The sequence below is a fragment of the Lactuca virosa genome, chromosome 4, assembly GCF_052849685.1.
Source record: "Lactuca virosa cultivar CGN04683 chromosome 4, Lactuca_virosa_CGN04683_v6, whole genome shotgun sequence".
NCBI classification, from domain to species: Eukaryota; Viridiplantae; Streptophyta; class Magnoliopsida; order Asterales; family Asteraceae; genus Lactuca; species Lactuca virosa.
The window spans coordinates 89,421,581-89,434,126 of record NC_136429.1 but is presented as its reverse complement, the minus strand read 5'-3'; the positions used below and the strand labels follow the sequence as shown (position 1 = coordinate 89,434,126).

The 12,546-nt window shown below is 37.8% G+C and overlaps 1 protein-coding gene across 1 annotated transcript; it reads left to right on the top strand.

The window, feature by feature from the left end:
* The first annotated feature begins 1,265 nt into the window (after window positions 1-1,265).
* DUO1 (myb-like HTH transcriptional regulator family protein) lies at window positions 1,266-2,909 on the top strand. The gene is made up of 4 exons (XM_079047009.1): window positions 1,266-1,455; window positions 1,958-2,213; window positions 2,280-2,673; window positions 2,752-2,909. Exons 1-4 carry the CDS (start codon window positions 1,268-1,270, stop codon window positions 2,892-2,894), a joined length of 981 nt encoding a protein of 326 aa, XP_078903135.1. The 5' UTR covers window positions 1,266-1,267; the 3' UTR covers window positions 2,895-2,909.
* Window positions 2,910-12,546: the final 9,637 nt, after the last annotated feature.

The following is a 12,546-nucleotide window of genomic DNA, read 5'->3' as shown; positions in this document are numbered from 1 at the left end:
ACGTTTTGTGTATATATGTTTAGTTTGTATAATGTAATATTTTTGCTGCAATTTTTATTATTAATGATTATTAATATAAAGTGATTGCAAAGATCAAACCAGTACCGATGCAGTTGCCTAAATTAATTAATTAGCATGCTAAAGTAAAAAATGTATATTCAGTAAGCGGTTTCTTTGTCTATAGTAATTAGTTCTTCTTAAACTAGAAAAAAAAAGAATAGACTTACAAATTTTCTATATAAATTAAGAAGTTTTAGATTTTTATATCTATGGTAATAAAAACATTTTTTCTTGAGTAACACCATCTACTTTCAATTATTATTATTTTTTATTTTGATCGATGATACCATGTTTATATGAGTTATATATGTGACCTGCTAACTATATCGAATACACATTATCGTTGTTTCCATGTTTACTTAGATTACCTTTTTTTATAGCCTAAAAGGCTAAAACATTTAAAATAGTAATTTTTGAAAGCTATATCGAAAACACATTATGGTCGGGTAAAAGATACATTAACAAGATTAATTATGATTTACAAACAACTGTATATTATTAAGAATTATTTTAAATATTTAATGATTAATAAAATATATTCAAGTATATCACAAGTCGATAATACCCGATTTATACAACATGAACACATAAATACAAGTTCCATTTATTATACAACCACGCCAAGTAAACAAGATCAATTTCCTTTTAACCACAATTGCTCAGAAATAAATAGATTTGCGTAAAATAATGAAATCCAATAATTACCTTTTTTATTTAAACAATATTTTTTATTAAAATTTTTCGCATCATCAAATTACGTTAAAAATTAAATTTGTATAAAAGTCGATGTTATCAATTTATTGGTAACGACCCAAATGTTGAACTGTAACATATTATGTATCGACCCATACAGTATTTAGTGTGACGACAGACGAGAACATAGATGGGCATTTTGGTAATTTCATAAATGGTGGTCAAATTTGGTCGAATAGATTTGAGTACCATTTACGTTTTTAGATTATTTAATCAAGGGAAAATACGTATTATTTATAATCTCGAGGACCAAAAATGTAAAATTCTACCCATGTTTTCGAAAGAGAGAAAAAAGGGGGGAATATCGGAGATCATGGCAATAACCGTCTTAACCGTCACTATACACCCACCCTCTGATTGCAGACAAATTCACTGAATTTACAGAGAGAAAAGGGTTGCAGTGTGTGAAGTGTGTGCGAGAGAGAAAATTGAAGAATCAATGGAAAGGGGAAGAATGTATGACGAAATGGGGGAGATAAAGAAAGGGCCATGGAAGTCAGAAGAAGATGAAGTTTTGATGAAGCATGTCAAGAAATACGGACCCAGAGATTGGAGCTCCATTCGATCCAAAGGCCTTCTTCAACGCACTGGAAAATCTTGTCGTCTTCGTTGGGTCAACAAACTCAGACCCAATCTCAAAAAGTACCACCCTCGATAACTTTCTCTTTTCAAATTCATCAACAACGCGTCTGTTTTATCCAATTCCCCATCTGTTTTTTGAGTTTTAGTCGCGCGAATTTTGAAAATTGAAGTGATAATCGATGATGGTAATCGGTAACGTTCGTTTTTGTCTTCTGTACTTTGCACACACAAACTGTTTGTGTTTATGTCTGTATGTGAGAGTGTTCATAGAGTATACTTCAGTCGATATACTGAGTTTTTGGGTTAATATTGTGTCTGTGTGCTTCTTTTAGAAATGGGTTTCTTGTTATCAATGAAGAACTTGAACTCATTGTGTTCTTCTTTTACTGTTGCAAGAATGCAATATTTTGTCTTCATTTCAAATGGTTGTTCGCCCATCGTTTATAAACTTTTGATAAATTGAAATTAAATTTTGATAAGGTTTCTTGTAATTTTGTGTTTTTCTTTTTCTTTTTGACACATGAAGAACATGCATCTGATTTCTATCTGTGTGTGTGATCAGTGGTGTGAAGTTTTCTTCAGAGGAAGAGAGGATAGTGATAGACCTACAGGGGCAATTCGGGAACAAATGGGCAAGAATCGCTACGTATTTGCCGGGAAGAACAGATAACGATGTGAAGAACTTCTGGAGTAGCAGACAGAAAAGATTGGCTCGAGTTCTTCAAACACCACCGCAGGCGCAGCCACCACCACCACCACCAAAGTCCCACAAATCTCTCCGGGAACCCCCTTCCCTCCATAAAGTTCCCACCTTTGAGGTAAAAAATCTCATTTCAATCCATTTAATTTTCGTATTATAAAAATCATTTGTTTGACGATTTCAGGCACCGAAACAAAGTTCTTCAACAGAAGAATCATCAGTGACGTCACCAAAAACATTGTCTTGCTCCTCGCCTTACTGTGAACCAATCAACATGGTCCCACTGCCGGAACTTATCACCCCCACCACCGGTACTCCAACCACGGCGGCCACAAGCTTGCTTATCTATGACGACATCCAGCCACTCTGTCAATACCCCTGCAACGTGCCACCACAACCACTTTTACTACCACCTTTCCCTCATGCTCCGCCTCTTAAAGTCGAACTCCCATCACCACCACCGCCGCCGCCGCTCGAAAACCACGACATTTTCACCCAACTTGCGGACCCTAATTTCTTCGCCGTTTTTGGGCAAGGTGGTTCTTCGGAGATGGTGCCATACCCTTACATCCCACCAGGTATTCATGCATGCTGGAAGTTAAGTATCTTGGTGAATTATCTCTTTTGTTTGATTTACAGAAAGTTTTGTGTTGCAGGTGGTGAAGGAGAAAGCGGTGGGAGCTGTGGGAGGCAAGAGAGTGGTGATCCGATGATGATGGCGCCGGATACGTTCATTGATGATTTTCCGATGGATATGTTTGACCATATCGAGCCGCTTCCGAGCCCATCCGAGTGGTGACGTGTGAGCTAGGGGTTTTAGGGGTATTAATTTGTTGTTGTTCATTGTATTATGAACAAGTTTTACTTTTTATTAATGCTTTTTAATGTATGCCACATAAAGACTCGTTGGTGTGTGATAGCGGATAATCGAAATGGTTGCTAACAATCTTTTTTTTGTTTTTACATGATGATGATTGATAATTGATCCTCCCTTCTATTTTGCTTTGTTCTCCTTTTATGTATTTTCTTTAATTTTCTTGTTTGTTTATGTTTTCCTTTTTTAATCATAGTACTGTTGGAGAAAAAAAAATCTAATATATAACTCAAATTATGGCCAATCTCGTCAAAATCATAGATACAATTATACAAATAAACGACCTCGGTTGGACGAGTCTTTCTTTTTCTGGAACCGGCAAATATATTAAAAAGTTACCACCAACAAGCAACTAGTGATAACAAGGAGTACAAGAACAGAAAATAAAAATATTTACAAGCAATTAAGAGGAGAAGAAATCCAAGACTTCCAATCTAAACTCCCCTTTGATGATCTATGTTTCAACCATACGAAGACCATGGCATAGATTTTGCTATATCAACAATAGCCGCCGGCGAGGTCTTGACTCCTTTGAATACCAATTCATTACGGGCTCTCCAAATGCACCATAAAGCACTAAAAATAATACCACATAACACCTTTTGATTTTGTCCCTGTTTACACGCAAATGCCACGATCTCCTTCACATAATCGAAGTTTTGAGTCACCAAGCCACACCAGTTAAGAATCATATTTATCACTTGTTCCGCCATCAGACAGGAAACGAGTAAGTGGTTCGAGCATTCCTTATTATTACCACACGCCAAACAATTCAGTGAGTTAATATGTACTCCCCTTTTGCTTAACTCCATAGCACTCGGGATCTTTCCAAGCCTTGCACGCCACACAAAACACAACACCTTGAACGGAATTAACTCTGACAATGAGAAAACACCGTCACAGACAAAATAGGGAGCGTGTTCAATTCTTTAATAGTAATTCAGCCACCACAAAAGATTTTTTATCTGCAAAGTCTGAGTCCCAACAAGTATTAGATTGCAACGGGGTTATGCTTAGTTTTCCCAATTCGTGAATACTTTTTGAGATATTCCACCATACACCATTTAAAACCCTGTTTGATATTTTGTCTGGATGGTTTTGATTTAAATTGTGAAGCCCACTAACCACCTGGGCCCATAGTGAGTTTTGATCTTTTCTTAGTCTCCAAATCCATTTTGCCATCAAGGATAAGTTCATAGCTCTAATAGAACCTAATCCAAGTCCACCACCATCTCTTGGAGCAAGGATTTTTTTCCCGGTGAATCCAGCGAATACTCCTATTGTTTTGAGAACCTTGCCCTATAATACACCTCCTTATTTTATCAATTTCTTCCACAACCCCAATTGGTGCCAAGAATATTGAGAGGAAGAAATTTGGGAGACTACCAAGCACCGATTTTTCCAATGTTATACGACCACCAAAGCTTAAAGTCTTAGCTTTCCACAGGGAAAGTTTAGATTTTATTTTATCAATTATCGGCTTCCATGATCTCTTGAGGTTCATATTGGCGCCCACGGGAACCCCAAGATATGTGAATGGTAAGGAAACCGACTCACATCCAAGGGGGAAAACCTAATTTTCAACCTCATTTACATTCGCACCCACACCAAATACCCGAGACTTATCAAAGTTTACTTTGAGACCGGATGCCACATGAAAGCATCTAAGAATTCTAGCAAGGTTTGCTATGTTTTTCGTTGACCATTCACCCAAGAACAAGGCATCGTCCGCGTAAAAATAAATGAGAAACAACCATGTTTGTGTTAGGGATCAAGATACCTTCAAATATTCCCTTTGATAACGCCTCCTTCATTGCGATATTAAGCCCCTCAATTGCAATGTTGAATAAGAATGGCCTGTACAATCTAGAGAAGAAGTAATCATTAATGACATGTACAAAGACCAATATGTATGTATCGGTAAGAACCTTTTAACTTTCACTCGCAACAAACTATGTAAACTCCTACAAAATTACCAAGATGTCTTTCACATAGGGTCCATCCGACTATTAAAATTATATCGAGTCTCATATTAACTCTCTAAAATTAGAAGTGACAATTCCAATCCGAACACGCCAACCCAACCCAATAAATAGCAGGTTGGGTTGAGATTTTGAACCCATTTAATTAAATGGCCAACCCACCTAAACCGTTTAATTAAATGGACTGGGCTATGGTTGAAATTTCTAACCAGTTTACAATTTGCCAACCCGTTTAAAAAAAATTTTAATTTATATTTATTTTGTATTATTATTAAGTTGATCATTATATTTTGATTATTTTTTATTTATCAAAAACCATGGGTTAGTAACCATTACTGGAATTCGAGTTGATAAAAGTGATAATCGAGTTCCGTAGAATTTAGAATTTAAACATTTATATTGTTTTATGGTTGTAAACACTTATTTGTTGATCCCACCAAAATTCGGTACCTAAACCCGACCACACCCGGTAAACAATCCATGACTGTCGGTGGAAAACTTGTCGATCTCGCCCCTGATCCTCTCCTGTTTCCAATGCTCCTTCTTGACCCCCACGGCCTGCGCCTCCTTAATCAAATCCAGAAGTGGAGAAACTATTGAAATCCTTATACATAAACTCCCAACTGAGGAACTAGCCAACTTGCGGCTCAAAGCATCAACGACCACATTCGCTTTTCCCGGGTGATACAGAATCTCGCAGTCATAATCCTTGAGCACGTCAAGCTACCTACGCAGTCTCATGCTCAGATTCGGCTGATCCATGAGATATCTCAAACTCTTGTGGTCCATGTACATAGTACACCAGACCCTATACAAATAATGCCGCCAAATCTTGAGAGAAAACTGATGGGTTTTAGGTAAAACAAATAAACTAGAAAAATAATTCCTAAGTTCACATGCAACCTACTTTGGATCTATGTTTTAACTATTGAACATATAACTTTGAATTGCAAACAAGAACCCTAGAGGAGAGAGGCTAATTTCGAAATTAACAAACTAGGGTTTCAGAATTACATACCTTTCAATTGTTATAGCAAACAATTGTTAATCCTCTTGAACTTGATCTTCTTGGAAGCCTAGCACCACAAATGTAATGCCTCTGATGGAATCACACCCAAGAACTAGCAAGAAGGAAACTTGAAGGAGAGAGAGGCTAGGGTATGCGAAATTCGGCCTAGTGTTTCTTCCAAGGTAGGAGTGGCCGAATTTAGGAGCTGGGAGGCTCCTTATATAACTGAGGGATCTAGGGTTTAGGTAAAACCCTAATACTCCTTTGCTTGGGGCCTAAGCTAATCCAAAGGCCTTATCCAAAGCCCCTTGGACGAAATCCTTAGGGTTTCCCCTATAGATTTCGTCCACCTCCTTCCAAGGAGGTTCTGGAGCCTTCCACTCAACTATTAGATAATTGCAAACTAGTCCCTGCACTTTATAATTAATACTTTTAACCCCAAAATTAATTCTGATTAATTTCTGGCTAACTATTAATTAAACATAATGATTTCTAATTAATATATTAATCTTTTAACATATTAATAAATCATTTATATTAATTTATTAATCTTATAAATTAATATCTCTCATTTCATAATTTCCTTGTCCAGTTGCTAGGTTGAGGGCAACCCAAAAGGACTGTGCTGCTATCAATTCAAGTACATACCAATTATAGTTATGAGCTTAGACACCTAATCCAACAGTCTCCCACTTGGATAAGTCTGTAACTATAATTGCTAGTATGCCTTCTAAATTTGACCAGCAAATTGTAGCTTCCAAAAGCTGCTGCTGAACTCTGACCCAGTCAGTTACATGTCCTGAGATAAGTGATCATATAATCCTTCGTTCTGCAAGATATCCCCAGACATAAGACATGGAACGTAATCAATCTCTTTGTCCAGAATCTATGTTTCCCGATTTCTGATTTGTGATGATGTAGGACTTCTAATTGAACACATCAATTTAGTCCTGGCTGGGCCCAACACATAAGTCAACACCAAATCATCGAGGGGCCCACAGATATCGCTTTTCCGGTTAGGGCAAAAGGAACGAATAAACGTTGACTCATATGCTTGTATCTTTTACTCATCAAATTATACATGACAATACGTTTTATAACACCAAGTTACTGATGCGTTTCCGTATCACCAATGTATAACCGACTTTGTAAATTACAACTCATATATCTTCGTTTCAAGATTATAAGATATTATCGTCTCAGTATTACTCGTGATGAATTCCATGAAGTGATACTCTGAGCGAGGGTTTATCCAATACTCAAATCTCAATTTCTGAGTACTCATGAACATTGCAGCAATTCTATTGCCATGTCTATCCTCAAACAATCTGCAATCCAATTCACGACATTCTTAATTCACTACTTACTGCCAAAAGTACGAGCGACTGTGGAGTTTGAATAATCTTATTATTCGGGAAGTAAAACATGCAAAAATGAAACACAATAAACAATTGACAAAAGGCAGCAAACAAACTCATAAATAATACTTTATTATTTAATCACCAAAAGTCAATTACATTTACTTTGTTACAAGTTTCAGAACTAATCTAACTACTAAAACTAATATCATCTTTCAGTCCTATGCTCCGAGCATGCTGAATATGCTTAGCCCTACTCAGACCCTTTGTTAGGGGGTCTGCTGGGTTATCTTCAGATGACACCCTCTTTACTACAAGATGGCCTTCTTCTACTCTATGTCTGATAAAATGGTACTTTCTGTCGATATGTCTGGTTTTACCATGATCTCTCGGTTCCTTTGTTAAGGCAACCGCTCCCTCATTATCGCAGAACAGTTCCATAGGCTCCTGGATGGTTGGAACAACTCCGAGATCTCCGATGAAGTTCCTTAACCAAGCTGCTTCCTTAGACGCTTCACTTGCTGCTATGTACTCTGATTCACAAGTAGAATCAGCCACTGTATCTTGCTTGGAACTTTTCCAAGTAACCGCTCCTCCATTCAGTAAAAATACCCAGCCAGATTGAGAACGGAAGTTATCTCTATCCGTTTGAAAACTGGCATCACTGTAACCATCTACTCTCAAAGTATCATTGCCACCAAGCACAAGGACCCAGTCCTTTGTCCTTCGCAAATACTTGAGTATATTCTTAACCGCTATCCAATGAGCTCTACCCGAGTTTCCCTGATAGCGACTGACCATGCTCAAAGCAAATGCCACATCAGGGCGAGTACATGTCATAGCGTACATGATCGATCCGACAGCGGAAGCATAAGGTACACGACTCATGTATGCTATTTCCTCATCTGTACTCGGGCATTGAGTCTTACTCAATTTGGTATTGCTTTGGATAGGTAGCTCTCCCTTCTTGGAATTTTCCATACTAAACCTCTTTAGTACCTTATCCAAGTATGTGCTCTGACTAAGTCCAATTAGTCTCTTCTTTCTATCTCTCAATATTCTAATCCCAAGAATATAGGCAGCTTCTCCAAGGTCTTTCATGGCAAAACACTTTCCAAGCCAAGACTTAACATCTTTCAAGGTTGGAACGTCGTTACCAATGAGTAATATGTCATCGACATATAACACTAGAAAAGTTACTATACTCCCACTAGCCTTGATATACACACAAAACTCATCTTCACTTCTAGAGAAACCAAACTCTTTGACTTTCTCATGGAAGCAAAGATTCCAGCTGCGAGATGCTTGTTTCAATCCATAAATGGATTTCTCAAGCTTGCACACTCTGTTGGGAAACTTTGCATCAACAAAACCCTCTGGCTGATTCATGTAAACATCCTCAGCCAACTTCCCGTTAAGGAAAGCAGTCTTGACATTAATCTGCCAGATTTCATAGTCATGAAAGGCAGCTATGGCGAGCAATATCCTAATAGATTTAATCTTAGCTACTGGCGAAAAAGTCTCATCATAGTCAACCCCTGGGGTTTGAGTGAAACCTTTTGCAACCAGTCGAGCCTTGAATGTGTGCACATTTCCATCCATGTCTGTCTTCTTCTTGAAGATCCATTTGCACCCAACTGTCTTACGACCTGGTGCACTATCAACCAAATTCCAAACTTGGTTGTCATACATGGACTTAATCTTGCTGTCCATTGCCTCTTTCCACTTGGAAGCCTCTGGGCCTGCCATTGCTTCCTTATAAGTGACTGGTTCATCTAAATTTACCAGTGTCCTATCACTGATGAATGTGTCACCGTCTGAAGTAATATGAAAACCATACAACTCAGGTGGCACACTCAACCTAGTGGATCTTCGAAGAGGTAATGAGTTATCAACTGGTTCAACAGGAACTGTTTCCTCTGGTTGAGTGCTAGTGTCATCTAATGTTCCTTCATTGGCTAACTCTTGAATTTCTTCAAGGTCAATGGTGCTCCCACTGTCCTCTTTGAATATGAGCTCTCTTTCTAGAAAGACTCCTCTTCGTGCTACAAAGACCACGTTTTCAATAGGTCTGTAGAACAAATATCCAAAAGACTGTTTTGGGTAACCAATGAAAAAACATTTCTCACTTCTAGTTTCTAGCTTGTCGTGATTCTCCCGTCTTACGAAAGCTTCACAACCCCAGACTTTAATATGTGCTAACGAGGGAACTTTCCCCGTCCACATTTCATGAGGTGTTTTGGAAACCTTCTTTGTAGGGACAAGATTGAGGATGTGGGCGGCTGTCTCTAAGGCATACCCCCAGAAGTGAATAGGAAGCGAAGCACGACTCATCATAGAACGAACCATGTCTAACAAGGTTCGATTACGCCTCTCAGCTACACTATTTAACTGTGGAGTCCTAGGAGGAGTTAATTGTGAGACTATCCCACATTCTTTCAGATAGTCGTTGAACTCGATACTAAGATACTCCCCGCCTCTATCGGATCTAAGTACCTTTATCTTCCTGCCCAATTGATTTTCGACCTCCTGCTTAAACTCTTTGAACTTTTCAAAAGTTTCTGACTTATGTTTGATTAAGTAGATATAGCCATATCTGCTATAATCATCAGTGAAAATCACATAGAATCGATTAGCATCCCTTGTAGTTAATCTGAAGGGCCCACACACATCTGTGTGTATGAGATCCAACAGACCTTCACCTCTTTCACAAGACCCTGTGAATGGTGATTTTGTCATCTTTCCCAAAAGACAAGATTCACACATATCATCTGATTTTAGGTCAAATGATTCCAACACTCCATCCTTTTGGAGTTGGGCTATGCGTTTCTTGTTAATGTGTCCAAGACGACAATGCCACAAGCATGCCTTGTCTACACTATTAGACAAGTCAATATTAAATACAGTATTTCCTAAGCTATCAACACAAGTCACTGTTTCATACACACCATCACAAGGCAAAGCTTCAAATACAAAAACACCATTCTTATAAACAGAAATTGAACCATTCAAATCATTAAAAGAATATTTAAAACCTTGTCTGAACAATGCATGAAATGAAATAATGTTTCTCGTCATCTCAGACGAATAGCAACAATTTAATAAACCTAATCTAACATCATTACTAAGAAAAAGTTGGTAAACTCCGATCTTGGTCACTGGTGAAGACTTCTTGTTTCCCATGATCAAGTTTATCCTTCCTCGTTCTATCTCCTCACTTTCTTTTAGCCCCTGTAAATCAGAACAGATGTGAAAACCACATCCTGTATCAAGGACCCATGAACGAGAAGATAATGAGTTATTAGAAGAAATAGTGTAAATACCTGCTGAAGATGGCTTCACTTTGCCATCTTTGATATCCTGCAGATATTTTGGGCATCTTCTCTTCCAGTGCCCTTTGTCATTGCAATAAAAGCAATCTGCATCTTTTAGATCAGAAACATGGGGAATGGTAGCATTGGGCTTAGCCTTTGGGCCATTACTAGATGACCCAGCTTGAGCCTTGTTCTTCCAGTTTTGCTTAGGAGGACCTTTCCTCTTTTTCCCCTTTCCCTGTCCAATAGCCAAGACAGGGGCACTTGCAGGAGTGGAGGCTATACTTTTACCCTTCATCCCTGCTTCAGCTGTCTGCAACAAGTTGTGCAATTGGGCCAGTGTCTGCTCAGTGTTGTTCAAATGGTAAGTTAGAATAAACTGACCATAACAATCAGGTAATGAGTTCAAGACCATGTCAATGGCCAATTCCTCATCAAAGTGAATGTTGAGCTTGACCAAACGCTCTATGTAGCGTTGCATTCTTTGCACATGAGACACAACCGACTCCCTTTCTTTCATCTTGCAAGCCATGAGTGGCTTGACTACTTCAAACTTTTCTTGACGAGCTCGCTTATGGTACTTCTCCATAAGGTCCTTGTTCATCTCAAAGGGCCAGTAGTCCTCATAGTACCTCTGCAGTTCTGGGGACATGGTTGCGACCATGATGCATGCCACTTTGGTAGCATCATCATAATGTTTCTTGTAGGCATCATATTCTTCAGGAGTAGCTTTAGACTCATCAAGCTCTTTGAGCTCCTTTTCAAGGACATATTCTTTGTCCTCAAATCGAAGCGCCATCTTGATGTTACGCATCCAATCGTTATAGTTAGAGCCATCCATAACGACTTTGGAGCAAATGTTGAGCAAAGAGAAGTTGTGGTTGGAGGATGATGAAGCAGAAGTGTTTCCAGGAGTAGACATCTGAAAGGAAAGAAAGTTTTAGTTAGATTTCAAGATACCTCAATATAATAACCCAAAGATATAATATTAAGGTTAGGATCCAACTATGAAGATTCATAACTTAGAAATGGGATGCCGAGATCCAAGTGTGAAGTTCATAAAGGTAGGTGAATGACGATTCACCAATTCCACCATTAGACGAAATAAACGAAGTGAAATTCCTAATTCTTTTGAGATACATTGAAACTATTCAATGGCATGTTTTAATCTCAGATTATGCTCTTCTATTTGTGACTGGGATGCCGAGGATCACAAACAAGATGTGAATAACCATGCAAATGTGCTTGGTAACCTCATTAACTATTGATGTGCTAGTAAACCACACACGCTCAATCAAAATGACAATTATGACATACCCATTACTACTCTTTATTAGTGCCTTTTAGTGTGCTGGTTAACCACACACGCTCCACTAACGACCAATAAAGCATAATGTGCAATTTCATGGATTAGCATACTTTTCACATTTTTCCTAAAGTCACTAGAGTTGGGATTTTGTAAAATAATGTTCTAGTACTTTCTTTAATAACATTATACTTTTAATGAGATGTAGTTGTCCTATCAAACCCGTTCTGCTAACGACCCTCCACTAATCAAGGAAGTGGTGGGTGAGAGTGGACACCCATTCAACTACCATTTTATAGGCAGTTTCCTTATACCCCCTTATAGACTAGCTTCGTGAATGAGGCATACTAGCGATTTGACTGACCATATTCTTATACATATATAATATTTAACTTTTAATTATAATATATATAAGGTGTGTTTTAAACTTTTTAAAACTTTAGTGTTTATATATAAATTTCGAAAATTAAGACATTAATTTTAAATTTAAAATAAACCAAATAACTAGATTTAATATTTATCTATTAATTAACTTTTAATTAATTTATTAAATCTTGTAAGGATTATCTAATTAAATTAAACAATTAATTTAATCCTAATCCATATCC

Coding starts and splice junctions, on each gene's coding strand:
- DUO1 (XM_079047009.1), top strand. CDS start 1,268: ATGTATGACGAAATGGGGGAGATAAAGAAAGGGCCATGGAAGTCAGAA. Junction 2,214..2,279: donor ATAAAGTTCCCACCTTTGAG/GTAAAAAATCTC, acceptor TGACGATTTCAG/GCACCGAAACAAAGTTCTTC. Junction 2,674..2,751: donor ATACCCTTACATCCCACCAG/GTATTCATGCAT, acceptor TTTGTGTTGCAG/GTGGTGAAGGAGAAAGCGGT.